Source organism: Saimiri boliviensis, chromosome 1 (assembly GCF_048565385.1).
Source record: "Saimiri boliviensis isolate mSaiBol1 chromosome 1, mSaiBol1.pri, whole genome shotgun sequence".
NCBI classification, from domain to species: domain Eukaryota; kingdom Metazoa; phylum Chordata; class Mammalia; order Primates; family Cebidae; genus Saimiri; species Saimiri boliviensis.
The window spans coordinates 256,832,474-256,857,769 of record NC_133449.1 but is presented as its reverse complement, the minus strand read 5'-3'; the positions used below and the strand labels follow the sequence as shown (position 1 = coordinate 256,857,769).

General features: G+C 40.8%; 1 protein-coding gene and 1 pseudogene across 1 annotated transcript in view; one reads left to right on the top strand and one right to left on the bottom strand.

Moving 5' to 3' along the window:
- EMB (embigin) overlaps nucleotides 1–1,586 on the bottom strand; it is a 52,462-nt gene extending 50,876 nt beyond the window's left edge. Inside the window, exon 1 of the mRNA XM_003925874.3 lies at nucleotides 1,245–1,586. Coding sequence (XP_003925923.1) covers nucleotides 1,245–1,557 — 313 coding nt within the window. The 5' untranslated portion in view covers nucleotides 1,558–1,586. The remainder of the gene's footprint in view (nucleotides 1–1,244) is intronic.
- A 19,706-nt stretch (nucleotides 1,587–21,292) lies between these two features.
- On the top strand, nucleotides 21,293–23,133 carry LOC101038201 (putative inactive 1-aminocyclopropane-1-carboxylate synthase-like protein 2 pseudogene; annotated as a pseudogene).
- Nucleotides 23,134–25,296: the final 2,163 nt, after the last annotated feature.

Below are 25,296 nucleotides of genomic sequence, written 5' to 3'. Positions count from 1 at the left end.
CCACAACCACAACCGCACTTATTAAAATTTTTTGTAGAGAAGGGGTTTTGCTATGTTGCCCAGGAAGGTCTTGAACTCCTGGATTCCAGCCGTCCTCCCACCTCACCATCCAAAAGTGCTGGGATTCCATACAATCCTTTACAAATGGCACGATGGAAAAAGAGATGTGGTGCACGGAAATTTAGAACTGAAGCAACCCAAGATGTTCTGTCCAAGTTCTTAACAACTAGACCTTTTAAAAGATATTTATATAAATTAATAGTCTTATTTTTTGATTATCCTTCCCTCTCTATGGTGTGTTACAAAAATTCCACATATTATAAGCCCATGAAAATAAATTCCTATGAAAGTTCGAAAACTTTATGCAGAATAATGTCCCAATTTTAGTTACTGATGGCCAGTATTTACCAGCTTGAGAGGTGGTGGCGTTTTATTATCCTTACTGGCTGCTAACATTTATGACACAGAAATCTGCAATAGGTTGAATGCAATCCTTTCAACATGAACAGTAATTATAAACCAGTGAAGGGAAAATGGCAACTTTCGTGTTGGCTTTGGTAATGTTTTGCATTTAATCCCTCTGTCAAACTGTCTTAAACAATAAAACAGGTAACAATCACACACAATTTTCCTTGCAAAGACCACAGTGTAAAATGAAAATACACACATATTATCCTGTAAGTTGCGGGTCTTTAGTTGGCTGGTTGGTTGATTATGATGGCTTTTTTTTTTCTCCCACTCAGCTCTAAAAGAAAACATCCTCAAAGCCAACCCACGGCCCAAGAGGAGGGAAGGTGGTGATACTCTAGCCTTACTCTCATTCAAGAGAAGGCAGTAGGCCTTGGGGAAAAGTGACTTTCAAAATTCATGGCACATTTGCACAAGTCAAGTCGTTAGCTGGCTCCCGCATCCACCCACACAACCCACCGCCCTCTTCCTAGGAAAAACCGGACTCTGCCCTATTACCTACGCGCCCCACTCGCGGGGCGCTGCTTGTTCAAGACTCGCCCCAAAGAGCGCAGGAGAGCGAGCCGCCCCGGTTCCAGGGTTCAGCTTAGGTGACACAGCGTAGCCAGTGGGAGGCCGCCGCCTCTCCCACCCGCCCTGGCCAACATCCCCGCGCCTCTCCCCGCCACCTTTGCCCCGCGCGCCGGCGATGCCCTCCGCCCGCGAGGACCCGAGCCGCGTGCGCCCCTTCCTGCGCGCCCTTTGCCCTCTATACCCCGCCGCTGTACCCATCACACCTGGGGCACTGTCGTCGGCCGAGCCTGGGCGCGCGGTAGCGAGAAGGCACTGGAGGAGGAGGAGCAGCCGGGGCGTAGGCGCCCTGGCCCCCAGCAGGCCGGACAGGGCGCGCATGGCGCCGGGGGTCCGCCTCGGCCCAGGTGGAGAGCTCCCTCGGCTCGCAGGTGCCGGGAGACCCTGCGCACACTCGCCGGTGGCCCGGAGCCCGCTGCCAGTGCCGCGGACGGGACGCTGGAGAAAAGGCGGAATGGGAGGGGCCCGGCCGTCTTGCACTACTCCCCGGAGACGGTCTCTCGGCGCCCGGCCCTCCATCAATTATGCAGCCCTTAGCCGGCTGCTGGCGGGCCCGGATGTGCGTTCCACCTCCCGGCGGCCTCTCCGGCCTCCTCCCTCTCCGCTCGGGAGAGAGCTTGGGCAGGTGATGCTGAACCCGAGCGAGCTGAAGGAAAGCGCCACATTTTGAGACTGAGTCAGGAGTCCTTTCTTTGCCGGCGACCTCTGCGCTAACGCTCAAAATTCTCTTAGACCCGTAGAATGGGCTTTGTTTGTTTTCATACCTGGCTTAAAGGAGGGGAGGGGGAGCTTGGCTGAAGCAAATTTTTACAGAAGCAGAGCAAGCAAAAGTTAAGAGACAAGTGGTGCCGGGCGAAGGGCTCTCTGTATTCTAAGCAGGCACATTCCTAAGTGGAGATGGTACAGCTTGACTCGGTACCTTAGCAGTAAGCGCATTCCGGATTGCGAGTGAAGGGGGGTTAAGATGGAGATACTCAGGCTCACACCTAAGATGGAGTTAGGCTAACTTGCGGTAGGTTAACCACAATGTCCACCCTAGCTCCTGGGGAGAGGTTGAAACTCTCCCTGCAGACTGGCCTTTGCACTTCGCCTGAGGCAGGGTTCACTAATTTACTTTGATGGGACGCATGAGAATATAGAAGACACTTTTCTCTTATGACAGAGGCTTATTTTTGCGCAGGTGTAAGGTTCTCTCCAGCTGTCAGACAACTTGAACTAATCTTTCTTTGCTTTGCCTGCCAGTCGCACACGCCCTCTCTTCGAGCCTCTGAAGGCTTAACTGATTTTCTCCGAATGAAGGTTTCAGAGTCCCAAGGCCCCATATCCGGTTGATTTTACTTTATTTTTGTTTGTTAAGCCTAGCAGCTACTGAGAAGCCACCTAGAGCTCAAGAAACAATAGCGACAGAGAGTAGATAAACTGCACAAAGACTTTGACCTTTGTTAAATTCGAACACTGTTTAAGATAATGCTGTCTCTTACCCACGAGGCTGTAACTTGGCATTTTCAGTGCTCTGGACCAAATTAAATAAAACAACTAATTAGTGCTTTACGGGAGCTTGGGGGTGGTGGGAAGGTGGACGGAGAAATCTCCGTCATAACATTGAAATACATTGATTTGATTTCTCTCCGGGATGTTATAACACATAAAAGGTATTTTAAAGATTTTCATGAGCTTTGTCTCCTCTCCCTTTATTTTTTGGAGTTCAGCTTTCACATTCTTAAATTAAAAATCTAACAGCGTTTAAAGAAAAGGATTAGAAAGAAAGTAAAATACAAATTCTGAAAACTGAACTATTTAACAAAACCTATACTTACTCCAGACAAGGATAGTTAATTTTTTATTGGTACCTATTATTAAAACATGCCAGTTTCTAGTTTAGTATTATAATCGCAAAACTTTGGAAAAAGAATGTCGATTCCTCAAATTGGGAGTGACAGAATATGAATGATAAAATTCATTCAACAGTATCATCTACCAGGTGCCACTCATTGTGTTCAAAATAGGCTGAATAGGCACACATGCACGCATGCACATTTGCACACACACAGAGAAATTAACTTAGACAACTTTTTATCTGTGAATGACAAATCTCAGAAAAGCCTCTTCAGAAAATTATGGTTAAAATGATTAACCATAATTAATGAAACTTTAAACAGTGAATGAAATAAACTTTTGAATGAAACTTTAAACGATGCCTTCCAGGACTAAATCTTACACACTGTGACCCTCTCAGGGCTTGGTAAACCCAAATTGCCTGAACAATGGCGGCTTCATCACGCCTCTGTTTTGCTACCCCGCATCCGGTCTCGGGACTAACTGTACACATTTCCCTGTAATTAGATAGTGTACAGTAAGCACTTCTCATATCAAACTAAACTCTGACTGACCTTTCCCCGTTCGTCTCATAAAATCCTTAGAAACAAATTCACCCTTCTTCAAATGAGCTGAACTTAAAAAGAAACATTTTTTCAGCCGAATCAGCCTGTTTATGACCAGAAAAAACTCACTTGCCCAAGTGGATGCTGATCCCCAATGTTGCTTTTGCTGTTAGAGCAAAACAAGTTGAGAAAGAAATATAATTCTCATTTTGCTAAGCATTTTGAAAGTCTTTTCATCATTGTTCCTCTTCTATATTTAGATATTTGATATTTCCAGCCTTATCCACACTCTACCTTTTCAAATGCTTCATATCCTTTAAAACCGGCTTATCAACTACCTTCCCTATACAACTTTTTCTGACCTTTCTGATCCAAATTGACCTTTCTCTTTATGGTGAAATAAATATTGCCACAAGCACTTTTTGACACTCTCATCATCATGAGCTGTATTAAGGGAAAGTAAGGGGCCTATGTTTTCTCCCTTTGAGTTGAGTGGGCTCTGTGACTCCCGTAACCTACTGAATATTGCTGAAGACATATTGTGTGGGCTTTCTGTTCCAGACCACAAGAACTGCCACTTCCTTTCTCTCGGAAACCTTGCTCATAGAAGACAGCTGTCAGGTAAATAGTACTACTGTATTACCCTGACACTGCCACACTGTGAGAAGCCCAAACTCCATGGAGGATCCCATAAAAATAAAGTCAGGTTAAGTAAAAAAGGAATATGAAAGTTTATTGTACATAAAAAAGAATAGTTCACGAACTGGAAGACTTGAAATCAAAAGTGGTAAGAAACTTGACAGGAAAGTTACAGTGCAGTTTCTAAAGCATTAATGAGGAAGTGTGTTGACCTCTATCGTGACTGGCTATAAAAAGCATATTCCTTTTTGGACAAGTAGAGCTGCATAAGGGCATTTGTCTGTACAGTTTGTTTCAATTTTATCAACCTTAACTTTTGTTAATGGTTAGAGATTGCATTTCAGTGAAATCAGGATAGCTTAAGTTTTGGTTATGTGGCTGTGGGTGATTGACCTAGGGATATACTATGGCCTCCATTGTGATTATACTTAACAAATCCCCCCCTACAGGACCTTAAGTCATTGTTGATTGTTTCCTTTGCTGTGCAGAAGCTTTTTAGAACGATTCAATCCCATTTGTCTATTGTTGCTTGGTTGCTTGTGCTTTAAAGGTCTTACACAACATCCCATTGCGCAGGCTAATGTTCTGGAACACTTCCTTAAAGTTTTCATCTAATTGTTTCACAGTTCCGGGTCTTAGATTTAAACCCTTAACCCATTTTAATTTTACTTTTCTGCACAGTTAGATATAGGGGTCTAGTTTCATCCTCCTAAGTGTGTAATTACCCAGTTTACCCCCCACTATTATTAAGCACACTGTCTTTTTCCCATTGTATGCTTGGTGCTGTTGTTGAAGATGAGTTGGCTGTAAATGCACGGATTTATATCTGGGTTCTCTATTGGGTTCTATTGATCTATATGTCTATTTTCATGCCAGTACTATGCTAATTTGATTACTATAGCTTTTTTTTTTAAATCTTTAATTTTTATTTTAAGCTCCAGGGTACATGTGCAGGATATACAGGTGTGTTACATAGGTAAATGTGTACCATAGTGGTTTGCTTCACAGATCATCCCATCACCTACGTATTAAGCCCAGCATGCATTAGCTGTTCTTCCTGATGCTCTCCCTCCTGCAACATTCCACCCACAACAAGCCCAGTATGTGTCCGTATGGTCTCATCATTCAGCTCCCACTTATAGGTGAAAATATGCGGTGTTTGGTTTTCTTTTCCTGTGTTGGTTTGCTAAGGGTAACAGCTTCCAGCTCCATCTATGTCCCTACAAAGGACATGATCTCATTCTTTTTATAGCTGCATAGTATTTAATGACGTATATGTACAACATTTTCTTTATCCAGTCTATCATTGATGGGCATTTGGACTGATTCCATGTCTTTACTATTGTGAATAGTTGGTTACTGTATCTTTGCAGTAATTTTTGAAGTCAGGTAATGTGATGCTCCAGCTTTGTTTGTTTTTATTTTTTGTTTTTTTGCTTGGAATTGCTTTTGGTTTTCAGGGTCTTCATGGTTTCATATAAATTTTAGCATTTGTTCTATTTCTGTGAAGAATAATGTTGGTATTTTAATAAAAATTACATTAAATCTGTAAATAGCTTTGGATAGTATTGTCATTTTAGCAATATTAATTTTTCCAATCCATGACATAGAAATATTCTTGTTTAAATGTTCTGTTCAATTACTTTAATCAGTTTTTTATAGTTATCTTTGTGTAGCTCTATCATTGTTGGTGCACAGATATATAATCGCTATATTTTCTTGCTGAATTGACATTTTTATCGTTATGTAACCTTCTTTATCTCTTTTTACAATCTTTGACTTGTAGTTTACTTTTGCTAACATAAGTATAGTTACTCTTGCTATTTTTGGTTTCTAGTTACATGAAATATCTTTTTTTCACCCCTTCACTTTCAGTCTATCTACATCTTTAGAGGTGAAGTGGGTTTCTTATAGGTAGCATAAAGTTAGATATTGTTTTTTTATCCGTTCAGCCACCCTACACCTTTTAACTGGAGAATTGAGTCCATTTAAATCCAGTGTTATTACTGATCAGTAAGGAATTACTACTGCCATTTTGTTTCCTTTTTTCTAGTATTTTGAAACTCCTCTCTTTCTTTTTTTATTACTCCCTTCTTTTGTGGTTAAGTGATTTTCTGTGGTGGTATGTTTTTAATTTGCTGCTTTTTAATTTTTGTGAATCTATTATTGGTTTTTGCATCATTACTGTGAGGTTTACAAAAAAAGTCTTATAGCTATAACAAGTTATTTAAAAGAAATGACAATTTACCTTAGATCACAAAGAATAGAAACAAAGAAAAAACAAAACTTCCACATTTTAACTTCATTTCCCTCTTATTTTGAATTTTAATTGACTTACTTTACATATTTTTATATTACCTCTCTCTTAACAGATTGCTGTAGCTATTATTATTTTTGATACATTTGCTTTTGGGGGCTTCATATTAGAGTTATAAATGGATTGTACACTACTATTACAGTATTAGAGTATTCTGAGTATATTCATGACCATAATTTTACTAACATGTTTTATACCTTCAATTTTGTTTTTGCACATTAGTGGTTTTTATTTTCAGAATGAAAAACTTCCTTTAGTATTCTTTGTAAGATGAGTTAAGTGGTGGTGAATTCCCTCAGCTTTCCTTTGCCTGGAAAACATTTTATTTCTTCTTCATAATAACTTTGCTGAATACAGTATTCTTGAATGACAGTTTGGTTTGTTTTTTAACTTTTATTTTAGGTTTGGGGATACATGTGAAAGTTTGTTATATAGCTTACCTAAAGCTCTTGTCATAGGGGTTTTTCATACAGATTATTTAATCACCTGAGTATTAAGCCTAGTACCCAATAGTTATTTTTTCTGCTCCTCTCCCTCTTTCCACCCTCCATACTCCAATAGGCCTCAGTGTCTGTTGTTCTCCTCTTTGTGTTCATGAATTCTCATCATTTAGCTCCTACTTATAAGCGAGAACATGCAGTATTGGGTTTTCTGTTCCGGTGTTAGTTTACCAAGGATAATAGTCTCCAGCTCCATCCCTGTTCTCAGAAAATACATAATCTCATTGTTTTTCATGGCTGCATAGTATTCCCTGGTATGTATGTACCACATTTTCTTTATCCAGTCTGTCGTTGATGGGCATTTAGGTTGATTTCATGTCTTTTCTATCATGAATAGTGTTGCAGTGAACATTTGTATACATGTACCTTTATGGTAGAACAATTTATATTCGTCTGGATATATATCCAGTAATGTGATTCAAGGTCAAATCATAGTTCTGCTTTTAGCTCTTTAAGGAATTACCATACTGTTTTTCACAACGGTTGAACTAATTTATACTCCCACAACAGTGTACAAGTATTACCTTTGCTTTGCAGCTTCACCAGCATCTGTTATTTTTTTACTTTTTAATAATAGCCATTCTGACTGGTGTGAGATGGTATCTCATTTTGATTTTGTTTTGCATTTCTCTAATGATCAGTGATATTGAGCTTTTTTTCAGACACTTCTTGGCCACATGTGTGCCTTCTTTTGAGAAGCATTTGTTCATGCTCTTTGCCCACTTTTTAATGGGATTGTTTGGTTTTCTCTTGTAAATTTGTTTCTTGTAGATGCTGGATATTAGACCTTTGTCAGATACATAGTTTTCAAAATTTTTCTCCCATTCTCTAGGTTGTCTGTTTACTCTGTTGATAGTTTCTTTGGCTATGCAGTTTAATTTGATCCTGTTTGTCAATTTTTGCTTTTGTTGCAATTGCTTTCAGTGCCTTCATCGTGAAATATTTACCTATTGCTATGTCCAGGATGATATGGTCTAAGTTGTCTTCCAGGATATTTACAGTTTGGGGTTTTACATTTAAGTCTCTAATCCATATTGAGTTGATCTTTATATATGGTATAAGGAAGGGGTCATCTCATATGGCTAGTGAGTTATCCCAGCACCATTTATGGAATAAGAAATCATTTCCTCATTGCTTGTTTTCAAATTAATTTGAACTTTATTTGTTTTATACATTTCTTCTAAAATTACTTGTTAGACTCACATAACATTTTTTTCTCTCGGTGCATATTGCTTTTTTCTAACCTTTAAGTTCAAGGGTGACTTTATACAGGGTCTTTGTTTGAAATCTACTTCTTGTCTTTCATTTCACAGTGAGGAATGTTAATAAGGTATTTTTGGTGTTGAAGCTTTGGGGTGTGATCCAGTAGGTGGCGATTAGGCACATTGGTCAGTTAGTAGACTCTTGCTCAGTTGTGTGGCTCCCCTATGTCTCCTTATAGTCACAACCATGTTCCCTCTCAATGTTTTGAAAGTATGAGCTCCTCTCCTCCTTCAATGCTGGGTGTATATTGCAACTTGGCACTCCTGTGCTGCCTACTATAGTTCTGCAGTGATCTCGGGATGTATGTTCCTCCCCCAACTCGGACGCAGCAGAGGAAGAAAATTTAGTAGTTGTTGTGGTTAAGGGTCTTTTGCTAGTCTCTTAAGGGCTGCACCCCAGAGAGTTGCAGATCAGCAGGGACTCAGTGAAATCAGCCCAGAATGGAGGGTCCATGCTATAGTCCCAATCTGGGGGTTCCCTGTGTTGTTGTAATGAGCAAGGGGCTGGGGAATATGTGGGACCCAGGGAGATGAACTGGCCTCCTTTCCACAGAGCTGCTACTGGCTCAATAGTCCCTTAAGGGGGTGACTGGAGGCCCAGACCTGGAAGAACCACCCATTGAGGAGATATAGGAACAGACATCCATGTAAAATTCTGGCTATTTTTCCATAGGGTTGCTGTAGCATGCTGGGAGTCCACCTAGTTTCTAGTCACCTCAGATTTCATAGTACCCGTTCTCTGGGTAGGGGAGGTTGCCCTGGATCGGTGTCACTCCAGAATGGACTTTGGTCCTGCCTTGCTTTTCTCCATCTCTATGTGTCACGTTGTTTTTATAATTAGTTCCAATGAGTGTACCTGGATGTTGCAGTTGATCCCTATTTACTTGCCCCTTACGTTACACTAGCATCTCGTTGGTCACATTGAAAATGTCCTTCCACTTCTTCTGGCCTGTATGCTTTCCATTTAGCAGTCTGTTTCTGGATGAATTGGAACACCATTATTTATAATTTTCTTCTTTTCGCTTGCTGCTTTTAGCATTCTCTCGTTGTCTTTGAGTTTTGACCATTAGATTATACGACTTGGAATCTTATTTGAGTCAAATCTGTTTGGTGTTCTCTGACTCTCCTGTATTTAGATATTTACATCTTTCTTAAGTTTTACTTATTTGAATAAGCTTTCTATCCCTTGTTCTTGCTCAACTCCCTCTTGAACACCAGCAATTTTTAGATTTGGTCTTTTGAGCTGATTTTCTACATCTTATAGACAGACTACACTGTTTTTCATTCCTTTTTCTCCTCTGAATGTATACTATGTTTCTCTTCAACTTTTATTTAACTTCCAGGGTATATGTGCAGGATGTGCAGGTTTGTTACATAGGTAAACGTGTGCCATGGTGGTTTGCTGCACAGATCAACCCCTTACCTAGGTATTAAGATCAGCATCCATTAGCTATTCTTCCTGATGCTCTCCCTCCCCTCACCCCCTGCCAACAGGCCCCAGTGTGTGTTTTTCTTGTCCCGCAGCCCATGTGTCCATGTATTCTCATCATTCAGCTCATAAATTTTTCTCATCAAAATGTTTAAGTTCCTTATAGACTTGATATTAGACCTTTGTGCTGACCGTATATTTTCAGCCTCTTTGAGCTCACTGATTCTTTCCTATGCTCAATTCATTCTGCTGTTTAGAGCCTTTAACAAATTTTTCAGTTTAGCAAATTTGTTTCCCAGGTCCAAGATTTCTGTTTGATTTTTAAAAATTATTTTAATGTCTTTATTAAATTTCTCTGATAAATTTTTGAATTGCTTTTCTGTGTTATCTTGAAGATCACTGAGTTTTCCTAAAAACACTGTTCCTCAGAAAACCAAACACCGCGTGTTCTCACTCATAAGTGGATGTTGAACAATGAGAGCACATGGACACAGGGAGGAGAACATCACACAACAGGGCCTGTTAGGGGGTGGAGGGCTAGGGGAAGGATAGCAGGGGAGTAGTAGGGGGATAGGGGACGGATAACATTAGGAGAAATACCTAATGTAGATGACAGGGTGATGGATGCAGCAAACCACGATGGTGCACGTATACCTACATAACAAACCTGCCTGTTCTGCACATGTACCCCAGAACTTAAAGTATAATAATAAAAAATTTTAAAATTTAAAAATTAAAAAACTACTGTTTTAAATTCTTGGTCAGAATGCTTGCATGTTCCTATCTCATTAGAATAAGTTACTGGTTCCTTGTTTTGCTCATTTGAGATCATGTTTCCCTGTTTCCTATAGTTTCTTGTGGATATATGTCTGTGTCTTTCCACTGAGGGACTGGTTATGTATTCCAGTCTTTCCTGTCTGACTTGTTTAGGTTTTTACTGGATATGTTTGCTTAGAGGTTCTTTATTGCCAGGTAATTGCCTCCCTTTTGATTATAGATGGCATCTTAATCCCAGGTTCACCTCAGCTCTAGTAAACTATCAGAATGCTGCCCTTTACTAATGGGAGAGATCCAAAAGGGGATGTCCCAGCAATGCAGGAAGGCTAGTTAGGGGATAACGCCCAGGGAACATATGGGAAAAACTTCCTACAGTGTTGTGCTACTGAATAACCACTCTGAGTTGGCATCTCCTTTGGCTGATTCACACAGCAGAGTTTCTAGGGCTGGGGATAATAGTCTCAGTGTTCCACTTCCCTGCTTTGTCTTTGCCTGTCCACAGGGATATTCCTTCCTTCAGGCACTCACAGTGCTTCCCATGGGACAGGTCTCCTGCCAGGGAACCTATGATGGTGGGGAAGGTGGTTGTCCATCTCAATTTCTCAGTGCTATATATTTGGTTTTTGGTGTGGGGGAAGTGAAGTCAGCTTGCTTCCATACCACCTTTTTTGAAATAGAAGTTCAAGGTAGATAATTAAGTGAAGTTCAACTGCAAGTGATCAAATGGTTGTGATGGTGGAGTGAGTTATTCCTAGAGCCATTTTTATGACCTTTCCAGGATTATGGGTTTGATAAAGCAAGAATTTATTATAGACATTGCTAAGCTCCTTTTGAAAAGTCTGCCCACCAATACTTTACCAGGGTTTGAATCATTTTATTAATTCCATGATAAGTAAAAGAATGAAAAACTCAGAAGAATGGCAACTTTAGGGATTCAGGAAGTACTAAGCAGCTGTCTGGGTTTCCCCAGAATCCCTCGAGTATTTTACATTCTGTATTAATCTAATCTTTTTTTTTTTTTTTTCAGTTTCTAAGGCATATTTTTACCATTCTTGTAAGTGCTGATTTTTTTTTTAATGTCCTTTGGATGAATTTTATTCAAGGTGCATAGTTTATTAGTTGAGACAGTTTTGAAGGTTTTTTTTTTTGTTTTTTTTTTTTTTGGTTTTTGTTTGGTTTTTCGGTGGCAGCTTTAGCATGAAAATCAGCCATGTAATTTCCCTGATATTCAGGGTCTCTTTTATAAGTAGGAGTTTTCATTTTTACGCTAGCTACTTATGATGGTAGCAATAATGCAGAGATTAGCAACCTGAGACCCATTTTCATAAGGATATCATTTGATGTTAAGGATCCCCTCTGTTTCTACAGCATAATAAAATCATGGATACTCCAAAAGTATACCTGGCATCAGTATATATATTTAGTCTTATCTTTTACTGTTTTACAATCTCAAGTGAGGGCAAATAATTCTGTAGATTAGGCTTAATTAAATCGGAGAGATCTCCTTTTTATGACAGCTTATGTTGGACTGTAACAGCATGCCCAGCTTAATATTTTCCTTCAAAATTTTTGACATAGGCGCCATCAGCATAGAGTATATCTTCTGTCCCAATGAGATTACAATTCTTTTTTAGTACCTACAGATAGTCTTATATCTAGTATTTTTAGTGAACTCTGCTTTTATTATTTAGAAGCCCCAAAATCTTAGATGAGATCACAGCCTGAGCTAACACCTTGATTGCAGTCAAGACCCAGTAACTGTGCCTGAACTCTTTACTCATAAAGTCTATCAGATCAGAAATTCTTGTTGTCTTAAGCCACAAAGTTAGTGACAATTTGTTACACAGCAATAGAAAACTAGTAGAGTATGATTCTACTTATACTGTTTAAAAAAAAAAAAGTTCTCTACTTTAACAAGGTCAAGAATGAGTGTGAAAGGAAAAGGAGTGACTGGGTTCCTTGATGACATCGTTGAACTGAGCCACCAGCCCTGAGATGCTTCGTTCCAGGCCTCCTATAAAACAATAATAATAATACCATTAACTGTTAGTTACAGCACTATTATTTGGATTTTTTAATAATGGACAATTGAATGCATTTCTGTTTTCTCTAGGACTTTCTGTGGCTTGCATTAATTTAAATAAATATAAAGCCTTGTGTTATGCCTAAGATTTCAAATCGTGCTTTCAAATCTCCACACAGAATTCTCTTTCTACCTTCTAGCTTTAATTGCTCATCTCTGCTTTGAGGATAATATCCAGTACCTAAGGTCTTTCATTTTGTGAGCCTTAAATACCTCCTTAACTTACCTTTTACATCTTCCCACACCCAAACTCGACTTATCCAGAGATACTTGAAGTTCCTCCAAAGTTGGCTGTCTTACGTACCTCATTGATTTTTACCTCTGATTATTTTATTTTTCTTCTTCTTTTTTATATGTTTGATATAGCTTTGCCTAAAGCTCTGATGACTAGCTCTCAGTTCAATTCCTGTGAACCCTTCTTTTTGGAAAGCTTCTCTGATTGTCGTCTTCAAGAGCTTCTTCTTTGGCTTCCCAGCATCTTGCATACATCCTTATCCCAGCTCTTAACCCATTTTGCTGTAATCATTTTTAATCTCTATCAATCAACCCCCAAATGCTGAGGCACTATCTGGGTTACCTTTGTGTCCTATATGCCATGGTATGCAGCACACAGCTCTCATTCCATAGGTATTTCTTACACAGAATGAAAGAATGAAATTCAAAAGCTGAAAACAGGTATACTTTGAAAAGCAACCATCTCCTGGAGTATCTTTCATCAAGCTTCCCTCCCGAGAGATAACAATTGTCAGTTATCCTTCTTCCAGAGATCTTCCAATTCTATGCTTACATTTCTGTTTGCCTTTCCCTTCACAGATGGCAGTATTCTGTGGTGGATTGCTGCCTGATATCCAGCTTTTCTACTTTAACATTATGTCTACTGATTCCCTTATAGAGCATTCTGCATTAGACAGCTAAATATTACTCCGTTCTGTGGATGCTCAACTATGTATTAATCCATTCAAAATTGACTACATTTACATGGATTTTGACACTCCCTACTTACAAATAATTCAAAAATTATTAATTATTATTGTACATTTATTTCCTGGTTTCTATGAATGCATATGTAGAATATAATTGTAGCAATGTTTTCTTGTCAAAAGATATATGTGCTATACATTTTCATAGATATTGCCACATCATTTTCCTTCAACATTGTAATTCATTTGCATTCTCACCAATGAGAGGGTCTGTTTTCCTATACCAATGACTACAAATCAAATTTTTGATCTTTGTCGATCTGACAGATGAAAAATGGCAGGCATTTACAGTTTACTTTGTATGTTTTGTTAGAAGCCAAGGTGAGCACCTTTTATATATTAAAATGCATAAATGTATAAATGTATAAATGTATAAATCTTGCTGCAAACCACAAATTCCAGTCTGGCTAGTTCAGCCAGAAATATAAAATCTTAAATGTAATTAGATACTACTTGAGACTGGGGAAAAAACAAACTCAAGGATAAACTTTCAGAAACACAAAAAACCATGCAATAAATGCCTAGCATGGATACCACTGGTGCCTCTTTCATCACACAGGAAATGCCAGGTATCAATGCTCCTACTTTCACATTGCATCATCATTGATGCTACCTGTGATCAGGTACTTCCCTTGCAATTCCTGCTGCCACCTACACTAGCAAAATGAGAACACTGTTTTGCTCATCTCTAAATCAGTCTCATAGAGGTATGTCTGTTGATCGAAGTCTGGGTCACCTGCCTGAGTGCTAGTCATGAGAGAAGCTGGGTATTTGACTTCTGGTTTTGATGGGGAAAGGCAGGATTCATGATGTTAGAATTTCCCATAGTATGCAAATGTTTTTCAAAATATGAAAAGAAGCCCTGAACATGTCAAATATCCACTCCAGAGCTCCCCGCTATTGATAGGCAACCATTCTTCATACTTGGTCTTTGAAACAAAAGCAGATGTTCTCCCAACATAGTATACCTTCCACTCATTTCCAGTGCAACATTCCCAGCGTCTTCCAGAAAAGGATGTGTCTTATGTCTCTAACTTGTACAGGTGCATTCTAAGATCCTAGGAGAGAAGTGAGTAATATTTTTATTTCACATTTTTTTGGTAAAATTTGCTGAAATAAACTATTGTAACTGAAATTATTTAATACCACAGTGGTGGCTTAGAATTAGAGCCTAAACAACACCATTGTATAAAAGAAAGAGCTGATTTTCAAAAATAAGTTGTAAAGGCTGCCCCATTCTCTTCACAATAACTGCAGGCCTTGGCCTCTGTAAATACAGCTGCTAGTTTACTTTGCAAAATGCAAAAGGTAAAGCCACTTATCAATAACTGCCAGAGTTGCTAGTCTTTGCTTACCGGTAATAACCAGAATAAGTATCCCCATCGAATTACATCCTGGCTCCTGCAACTTGTAATAAGGGACTAAGATCTGTTATTTCTACCTTAACTCAGACAATGTGCAAACTACGCTTATCTTGACTTCTGTCGAAGTGACAACAAGTCTTCTAGCCCTCGGAATGTCCCTCACCCTCCTCCCTGCCCAGGAAATGATTTACGGAATCCCCAGGCCCTCAGAATGTCTGAATCCCTTCACCTCCACCCCCACCCCACACTCTTACCCCCAAAGGTGGGCATAAAAAGGTCTTGTCACCCTCCTTTTGGGGCCACGGGTTGGAGAGATGCGAGTCCTCTGTGGCCGCCGGCAAATAAACCCTGTAATTTGGCATACTTTTGTCTTGGTGTTGACTTTCTATGCTCAGTCCAGTACGACACTACTATTTATTTCTACTTCAAGTTTTTCATTACACTTGGTCAATGTCAAATGGTGTGCTAAGAGGAAGTTAAGAGTACATTTGTCAGGGATTTTTTATATGGTTTGGGTTTTGTCTTTGGTGTAGACAAGTTATTGCTAACCACCACAGTGTAGAAATGGCTTCAAGGTGTACAGAACTTCTGCTGTGTAACTCACTCAGCACTGGGACTGAGAATTCCAGCATGAAGGTGCAGTGTCATAAACCTGGTACTGATACCCTGGTGTCACCTAGCACCGGAAGTAAGTATGGAGCAGCAGGAGATACCAAGTTACAAATGGCTGGAGCCAGGAGCTGGTCTATGGAAAATTCTTCCAATCATCAGATCAGTTAAATTTAAGGGCAAGTTTCAATTCTCATCAACATTTAGACAGAACTGAAGTTTGTCTTATCAGGGATATATTTTATAATACAACATATACAATTACAAATGCACCATAAGTTATTTTTTTCTTTTGTGATGGTAATCGTGTGAAATAGAATGCATCGGAAACAGAAGGCTAGTGGGAAGAACCAGGGCACCTGACACACTGCCGCTGGGCTTGGCAGCAGACTCAACACTTACAGTCTCCCTTTTCTTCTGTTGGGGCTCAGAAACCAGTACCCTAGAATATGGCACTTTGACATGCTGAGCTAAAAAGGAAACTTCTCGAGCTCTCCCTGACCTTCCTTGCCCTCCTGTCTCTCAATCCTCCTTCCCAAAGCACAAGAAAACGTTGTTCTCTGAAGATCCCTTATCTGCCTGAAGTTTGAACTTGACAAAAACAACCAACCAACCAACAAACAAGGGCAATTACTTTTGGTTTCTCCCCTGCATTTTCATTAGCTAAATTCACATCACAGAATGAAGGAGTGAAGTCCTCCAACACATCTGGACAGACTTTTGTTACACAGCATTTTCTGCTCTGTAGGCCCAATAGACTTTGTCCCAGGTCATTGTATATTCTTTAAGCCTATTAAATTCCCCTAAAAATTATATTCTACCCCTTTAAAATCATCCACACTTCTCCATCTCACTATCCTCTAAAAATATGTAGAGAGAAACTTCTTTACTCCATTGAAATATTAGTCAATCACTCTGTAACTCTCTCCTGTACACACTAATAAATGATATACCATTTTCCTAGCAATCTGGCTTTTATAAATTAATTTTTTAGCAAAACTTCAAAGGGCAAAGGGAAAGTTTTCCTTTCACATCTACACTACTATCCACCTATCTGGATCCAGTCTCTAAATTGGATGCATAACACAGAACCTCATTCCAGAGGAGCCAGAGCTCCTGGCCACTGTGCCCTTCTCAGTCCCTTTACTGTGTGTGGATCATTTGAGTGCCAACCCTGCCAAGATGCTGACTCCTCTTCCTGCTTTCCATTTCTGTGTGATGATGATGGCAAAGTGTTCAACCTGCAGTGATGTCTTAATGTTGATGAGACTCTTTCTGTTTTCTCTAGTGGAAATAGTTTCTCAATGAGAACCAGGAATTTTAATTCCACAGGCACCTGAGTTGCAAGGTTAGGAAATATGAATTCTCTAATTTCCACTGCTTAGTTCCCGGATTCATACAAATTTGTTGATTTAAAGTATGCACTGTATTGAAAGATGGCCTTCTATCATCTCAAAGTCCTGTTTCTGAATTGCCACTTCAGCCATAGGCAGCTCTGTCCCTCCATCAAACTGACAACTTCTAGGTGATGAAAATGTGATATGACCCTGGACCCCATAGTCATGTGCCCACTTTCATACTTCTTTTGCTGGAAATTGAATCACTTGGTCTGTCACAATGTTGTGCAGGACTCTGAGTCAATGCATCAAGCATGTAGTTAGCCATGGGTGAGACATGCAGACTGAGATTCTGCAACCTGGAAAGACAAACCTTCACCAAAAATACCTGTCTGTTTCTGTTAAAATGAATTATTGTCCTCTCCAAGGGTTGAAAGGGTCAAAATGATTAAGCTAGTTAGCTCCATCAGAAATGCAGCATAGGTCTCTGCTATTGACAATTTGGAACCGCAGCATCAGCCAAAACTAGTTCATCCTTGTTGTTTTAGGTCAAATTGTGTCTTGCCAAGATAAGTCATATCCTCAGTAACTCTGAATATGGCCTTCTTTAAAAATAGGATTGTTGCAGATGTATCTAAGATGAGGTTATACTGGAGTAAGGTGGGCCCCTAATCCAATATGACTGCTGTCCTTATAAAAAAAAAATGCTATATGAATGGAAAGACAGAGAAACAGAGGGACGATGATGTGAAGCCTTCAGAACTGTAAGACAATACATTTCTGTTGTGAGAGCCACTTAGATGGTTGCACTTTGTTCTAGCTAACTAAGGAAACTAATGTACTTGGCAAGTAGAAATTCATGCTGTTAACATCATTCTTAGCTTCTATCTCTACTACCATGTTTATTCATTTCAAATGAGCATTGTCTCAATGCTGAGCCCACCCATCTGATGTCAACTGGCTGAGTGGGCATTAACTTGAAGTACAAAGACTTCACACTGTGTGCCCATTCAGAAACGTTCATCCTCAGGCATTTCCCTGAGACCTCTTTTTACTCAAATATTCAGTGTTTTCTATTCCAGCTTCCTGAAAAATTAACCAAGCTATTTTCCACTGTCCATGAGTCTGTTCATATTCCAACCTTGGATTCTTTCTTTCTCCTTAAAGTTGGATGATCAGGTGAACCTCCTGAAACTCTGACCAATGGGAGTATTTCTCCTCACCACTGACTTACAAGGTCATTTCTGAGTGGGCCTGAGTGCAGCTGCCATCCAGGAAGCAAGCTCAGATTTATCCCTCCTCCATCAGCTAGTTATCTGGGCTTCTCAATATAACTATAATTAGGGCTAGGAGAGGTATTGGTGCAAATATGGTGGGTGCCCTGAGGCTAAGTCTGTCTTCTCATTCAGCTTATTGGGCCCTCTGACTCTACTCATGCACTGATACATAACTTCTATCTTCATTGCTGCTGGTTCTGCTCAACCTTAACACTTTGTCAGTCTTACAGTACTCATGGAGTACTCGGGCCTCATGGTCTCTTACTGCCCATTATCCAGCATTCCAGTGGGAACAAAAGAAGCTCTTATTTTGAAAAGTGTGTAATCCTTTGGTGCAGAAAACATGGCATTGTTCCAGTTCCCAAAATGTCAGCTATGTTTTTCTTATTTGGGCTTGCCATAAACCCCATATTAGCAAGTTTTCCTATCAGTAATACTTCTAATATCATAGGTTTTGCGTAGTTTTATGGCCCAAGCAGCGTGGCAGCCCATGTGTGTGCCTGGATATGTTGCAGAGACCTTCTGTGTTCTGGACAGTATTTCATGTCAACTAGTATATGGGTCAAAGAAGTATTCTCAGCTATGGAAAATGCTGTACCAAAACCTGAAAGAAACTACCAGACCTGTGCTTATTTCTGTGTAGTGGACAATGAAGAGCAATTGCTGCTTTTATTTCAGAAGTGTAATTCTTGCAGGTCATAGATAGTGGAGACTTACAAATTAAACTGAAGTGATGAGCCCCTCAGTCTCCATAGGATTTATTTCTCACCCCCTGGAGTATAAACGTCTTACCACGGACCTTAATATACTAGCTGCTTCTTGCTCATGCAATCCGATTAGCATGGTGTCACTGATGTAGAGGACCCATGATATAGAGGACCTTGCAGGAGATTGAGCTAGTCTGGGTATCTTTAGAATATATTATGACAGAAGGGGAGAAGACAATCCTAGATACGAGGTAAGATAGAAAAAGTACTGTTGTCTATTCCAAGTAAATGAACTATTTCTGATTTTCTTTTTGATAAGGAGGAAAAAAGATGTATTAGCCAGGTCTTGGAATTAATATGCTGAAGGCTTAATCCCAGTACTTTTGAATATGGCCATATTTGGAGATAGAGCCTTTAAAAGGTAACTAAAGTTAAATGAAGTCATAAGAGTGGGCCTTTCATCCAATGTGACACAAAATACATGTCTATTATGTCCTCACAAAAAGAGCAAGAGACACCTAGGATGTGTGTATACAGAGAAAAGTCCACGTAAGAACACAAAGAGAAGGTAGCCATCTGCAGGTCGAGGAGAAATCAAATCTGCCAAAATCTTGATCTTCAATTTCCAGACTCCAGAAGTGTAAAAAATAAAAAAAAAAAAAGTAAATTTTTATGTTGTTTAAGCCACTCAGTCTGTGATATTTTGCTGTGGCAGCCCCAGTGGACTAACACAAATCTACATTCCTGAGGCTGTGTTAATCTATTCTAGCAAGGGGCCCACGTCTGGCATAGCAGCTGCAACTAGGACTGCTACTTAGTTCAGTTTGCAATAGTGCACTGCCATAGTACAGGAACTACATATATATGGGGGCAGAAAGAGTGGGCAGACTGGTGAGTTAAACGGAACGGGTTAGAGATCACCACTTCTCCATGTTTTAGGCCTTTAAGAAAGGCAGTAATTCCTGTATGACCTTGAGACATAATATTAGTTTTGGTTAACTATCTTGGTTGGGATTAGGGGGAATTTTCAGAAGTTTCCACTTAGCCTTTTCTATTACAATGAATCTTGTTCCAGAGTCTGAGAATCTAACTTACATATTATGCCAAAACCAAATATGTATATTTTAATTTTGCATTCAGAGAGCAGAAGAATGACTGCAAAATGGGTCTCCAGACCAAGGGAACCCCAGCAAGGCAAACTTGGACCAGGATTTTATTTATTATACCATCCTAAGTAATAATTTTTAGGCAAAGGCCTTGAGTTTTATTGGGGTAATTTCCTTTAGCCTCCTGATTATCTATCCTTGATTTTTTTTTTTATTGTACAGTTGAATACCCTTGTTGACTGACTATTTACTTTGTTATAAGGGTGTTATGTTCTATTTCCTAGACCTCTGTTGGTCAAGACCCTCAGCTGTCCCTCTAAGCTTTCCATTCATTACAGTAATTGTGGGTCAAGATGGCCAGAGGAGGACTTATGTTAATTCTACCTAAATAATTATAAGCTTGCTTGGCTCAGAGTACACTGAAGTTTAAACACTGAACTAAACTATATTATTGGTGCAGTTAATTAGAAATCAAGCAGCAAGGCCGGGCGCGGTGGCTCAAGCCTGTAATCCCAGCACTTTGGGAGGCCAAGGCGGGTGGATCATGAGGTCAAGAGATCGAGACCATCCTGGTCAACATGGTGAAACCCCATCTCTACTAAAAATACAAAAAATTAGCTGGGCATGGTGGCACATGCCTGTAATCCCAGCTACTCAGGAGGCTGAGGCAGGAGAATCGCCTGAACCCAGGAGGCGGAGGTTGCGGTGAGCCAAGATCTCGCCATTGCACTCCAGCCCGGGTAACAAGAGCGAAACTGAAACTCCGTTTCAAAAAAAAAGAAAGAAAGAAAAAGAAATCAAGCAGCAGCAAGAGGCCTAAGGTAAAGACCATCTGTGAGCACAGTAACACTGGGGAACACCGAGGGGCGGCTGCAGAGCAGGGAATACTGCTGTGGTCCCAGGAATGCCTTCCCAACATGGAGACTGCGTGAGCGTCTTCTAAAGAAGTCCTGTGCAAAGATCTCTGAGAAGGGAGACGACTCTACTCTCAAGATCTGGGAGGGTCTTTGCAGATGGGAGCTGGCAAGGAGGAGAAAAGCCTTGCAGGGCAGAGATCACGGAACGACTCAGGCTCTGCCTAGGTTCTCGGAATTTGGAGTGATTTCAGTTGCTCTGGGTCCTCAGTGCTTGGGAGATAACAGCCCTATTGTGTATTGGGTGAGGTCAGACTGGGTGGCTCCTCATCCTCTACATTTCTGATGAAGCCACACCCTGATAAAAATCTGTGATAAACTCTTAGAAGGATCTAAAGCGCTGTTAAATGCTCAGAGCATTAATTAGTTTAGCATGTTTTAGGATTACAAGTGCTATTCCTCTGGCTATCACACCCATCCCTTCGCCCTCCCCTTCCTCGCCCATAAGATCAATGAGATCACGCACATAATAAAAGTGTTTGGAGATTCAGTGAGGAGGAGGGCAGCAGAGTAGGTCCCTGAGTGCTGACAGTCAAGGAAGCTTTGCTCAGTCAGATTTTAGGTCTGAGAAGATGAGTGAAAACAGATACAGAGGTGCGGGGCAGCCTGCAGAGGCCTGTACAGCTACCTGGAGTATAAGTCATTGGTCAGACACCCATCCTGTGCCCTCTGGCCAGGTTCTCAGAGACCAGAGCATCTATACCCAGCTGTTGGAGATGACCCTGCACTTGCGGCAGACCGTGAGGAAGCACTTTGTGCAGCTGATGAGCAGGGAGGGCCTGCTGCAGGAACGGAGACATGCCGAGGCCGTCCATGAGCAGGGAGCCCTCCTAGATCGCTTACTGTGCCAGATGATCAACCTCCTACAGTCTGGGGCCACGAGTGGCCTGGAGCTCCAAGTGCCTCTTCCTGCCGAGGACTCTAGGGGTGATGTCAGATATGGGCAGGGGACCCAACTATCGGGGCAGCCTGATCCAGTTTCCCAAATGAGTGATTGTGAAGCCGCCTTTGTCAGTCGTGACCTATCCAACCGTGGGATTGACATCTCTGCCCTCTATCAGTCGAAATCCCAGGACTATAATGCCTACCAAAAAGAAAATATCATAAGGATAAGAATACCTTGGGCTTCATTAACCTTGGCACCAGTGAGAACAAGCTCTGCGTTGATCTGATGACTGAAAGATTGCAAGAAAGTGACATGAACTGCATTGAGGAGACCTTGCTGCAGTACCCTGCCCGGGGAGGGCAGCCGTTCCTGCGGGAAGAAGTGGCCCGGTTCCTGACCTACTACTGCAGGGCACCTGCCCCACTTGATCCAGAAAATGTGGTTGTTCTAAATGGCTGCTGCTCTGTCTTCTCTGCCCTGGCCATGGTTCTGTGTGACTCAGGCGAGGCCTTCCTGATCCCCACTCCCTTCTATGGTGGTTTTGCCTTTAGCTCCCACCTGTACTCGAAGGTTGAGTTGATTCCTGTCCACCTGGAGAGTAAGATCACTGCTGTAAACACCTATCCTTTCCAGCTCACTGTCGACAAGTTAGAGGAAGCCCTGCTTGAAGCTAGGCTTGAGGGGAAAATCATCCGAGGCCTTGTGCTAACCAACCCTCAGAATCCTTTGGGTGACATCTACTCCCCAGACTCACTGATGAAATACCTGGAATTTGCCAAGAGGTGTGATCTACATGTGATCATAGATGAGATTTACATGCTGTCTGTGTTTGATGAATCCATCACATTCCATAGTGTTCTGAGCATGAAAAGTTTGCCTGATCGCAACAGGACCCATGTGATCTGGGGTACCAGTAAGGATTTTGGCATCTCTGGCTTCCGCTTTGGTGCTCTGTACACCCACAACAAGGAGGTAGCCTCTGCGGTCAGTGCCTTCAGCTTCCTCCACAGTATCTCTGGCATTGTCCAGCACAAGCTGTGTCAACTGCTCCAGAACACAGAATGGATTGACAAAGTGTACCTACCCACCTATCATTTCCGGCTCTGGAAAGCTCACAAATATGTCACTGCTAAGCTGAAGTCATTGGAGATCCCCTTTCTCAACCGCAGCTCTGGCCTGTATGTCTGGATCAACTTGAAAAAGTACCTGGACCCCTGTACATTTGAAGAAGAACAGCTCCTCTATCGCCGCTTTCTGGACCACAAGCTGTTGTTATCCTGCGGCAAAGCTTACATGTGTAAGGAGCCAGGGTGGTTCCGCCTCGTCTTTGCAGATGAGCTCCCCCGGCTAAAATTGGCCATGCGTCGGTTCTGTGACGTGCTGGAGGAGCGGAAGCAGGATTTGAGAGTGAAGCAGTTGGAACCGCCTGCCTCCCAACCAGAAGCTCCAGCTTGTCACTTGCTCAGGTACCCCCTAATGTCAGCCTCTAGCCCAGAAGGCCGGGATGTCTTCTTGTCAGGGTTGTGATGGAGAAAATGGTAGACTCCTCCAGAAGATCTCATCTGACCCAGTCATCACCCTCCTGTAGCTGAGTGCCTGCTGTCTTTGGAAGTTTTGTATCTTTTTAGTCTTTGCTAGCCATTATATATGCAAAATGTTTTTATTGGGGTTGGGGTGGGAAGGCCTACAGGTACCTAGATAAATAAAGGAAGCTCTCTGGGCCCCTATTTAGATTTTTTATTTTTACCTAATAAATTCTATATTCTTTAAAAAAAAAAAAAAAAAAAAAAAGTGTTTGGAGCCCTGAGCTCAGGGCTAACATGATTCCCATGCTTGCACTTGTCCCCTGGACCCATGCTGTAAATTCTACTCTTGTGTCTCTGTCTTTGTTTCCTTTTCTCAATCCCTCGTCACTGCCAGGACTAAGGGCACCCATGTACAGGGCTGGGGCTGGTATCCAGTGGTAACTGTGTCTATTTAGCTTCTCTTGGTTAAGTGCTATAACCCATCTATCTTCTATTATTTCAAATCACCACCATTATTATCAATGAGTCTAGTTCTGTAACAACCTCTCTTGCTTTGTTATGGAGGAGAGCTGCAACTGAACATTTTACTGATGCTGATTCTCCTCTCCCCAGCACATTTTAATTGCTACCATCAATGGTATCCTCTGTGCCCTGCCAAGGAACTTTCGGAAAATTGTGGGGTTTTCTGGTTCTTACTAATATTTGACTCTAGCACACCTAAACCACTGAAACTTTTCTTCTTTTTTCCATTACCAGATACGGCAATTTATGCATGGGGCATATTTCATATTTCTAGGGACTATCCTGTTAGTGAATTCGCAACAACTTCTTGAGGCCTTGGACATGATTTTAGTCCTTTGTCCCAGGAGAGTGCTTTCCCAACCTAAACTCTCCCTTTTGCAACCTTATGTTCTCCCACTCACATCCCTAATCAAGGATTCTCAGAATCCACCCTCAGGTGTGCTTCTGCAGGTATATGCTGGAAATCTGAGTCATTTGCTGATGCAATACACTTGCATCTTGCTTGAGAGCTCATGCTTGATCAAGTCTATTTTATCTCCAATTCATAAAAGCATGCTGCTGAACATGCCTGATTTTGTTACTTGTTACTTCAGGTAATACTCTGTTTATGATGGGCTCAGCCTCACTCATTCAGTAAACTTGGTGTTTACTGAATATCAATATGTGTATGTGTTGTCATGCAAGTGAAAAGAGGCTCAATGATTTTTACGTTTGTAACTTAGTGAAAAGCAATGGCAGTCTAGTATGTTTTTTTTTCATTTTGGTGAAGTCCAACATACCCCAGACTATGGTTGGCATAAAATTCCTAAACTTTGATTGAGGTGAAGCCACTTTTATTTAGGGAAGAGATTATTTATCTCTTATCCTCTGGTATGAATACTTTTACTGCAGCATTTAGATTACCTACTACTTTAGCTCATCAGATTCTATCAGTATAATGTAATTAATACAGTAAACTAGTGCAATGTCCTATTGCAGTGATCCAAATTGTTACTCCCTCAGAGACCATCTCTACAAATATTCCCTAGCAGTTACTGTACAAATATTCACATTCTTGCAATTTGGAAGGGGACATGCTGGGATTCAGCTGTGGTTTTAGGTACAATATAGGTGAGGATTGAGGAGGATTAAATTCTTTTTGTAGAGTTAACTGCCTCACATAACTTCATGACCAGATCTTTTTGCAAGTAAGAATCTGCTTGTTTATGAGGAGAAACAGGAGCTGCTTCAGCTAATAAACATATTTCATTATATTGGAGGATTTTAGGAACTCTCAGTCATCTGAATCTTCTCATATGTCCCCATTCTAATTTTCACAGACAACTCTCCCAGTAAATACATTTCCTTTCACATAAGAGAAGTACAGAATATTCAAATTCAACTCTCTATAATGCAGAAACTCCAAGGTTAAACATTTTAGTTTGATTTTTAGTTACTTCAACTTTTGAAGCTGCAAATGACTAAGCATTATTTTCCATCAGCTAGAAATCTTTTTTTAAAAGTGAGTTCAGCCAAGATTTCAGAACTTTACATTGATCATTCTCTTTCTTTGGGCTCTCCAGTACAGTTGGAAATAAGCAGGCAGTCTCACAGTCCTTGAATTCTGAAGCTTAGCAAGTTTCTTGCTTAGCAGCACTTGATA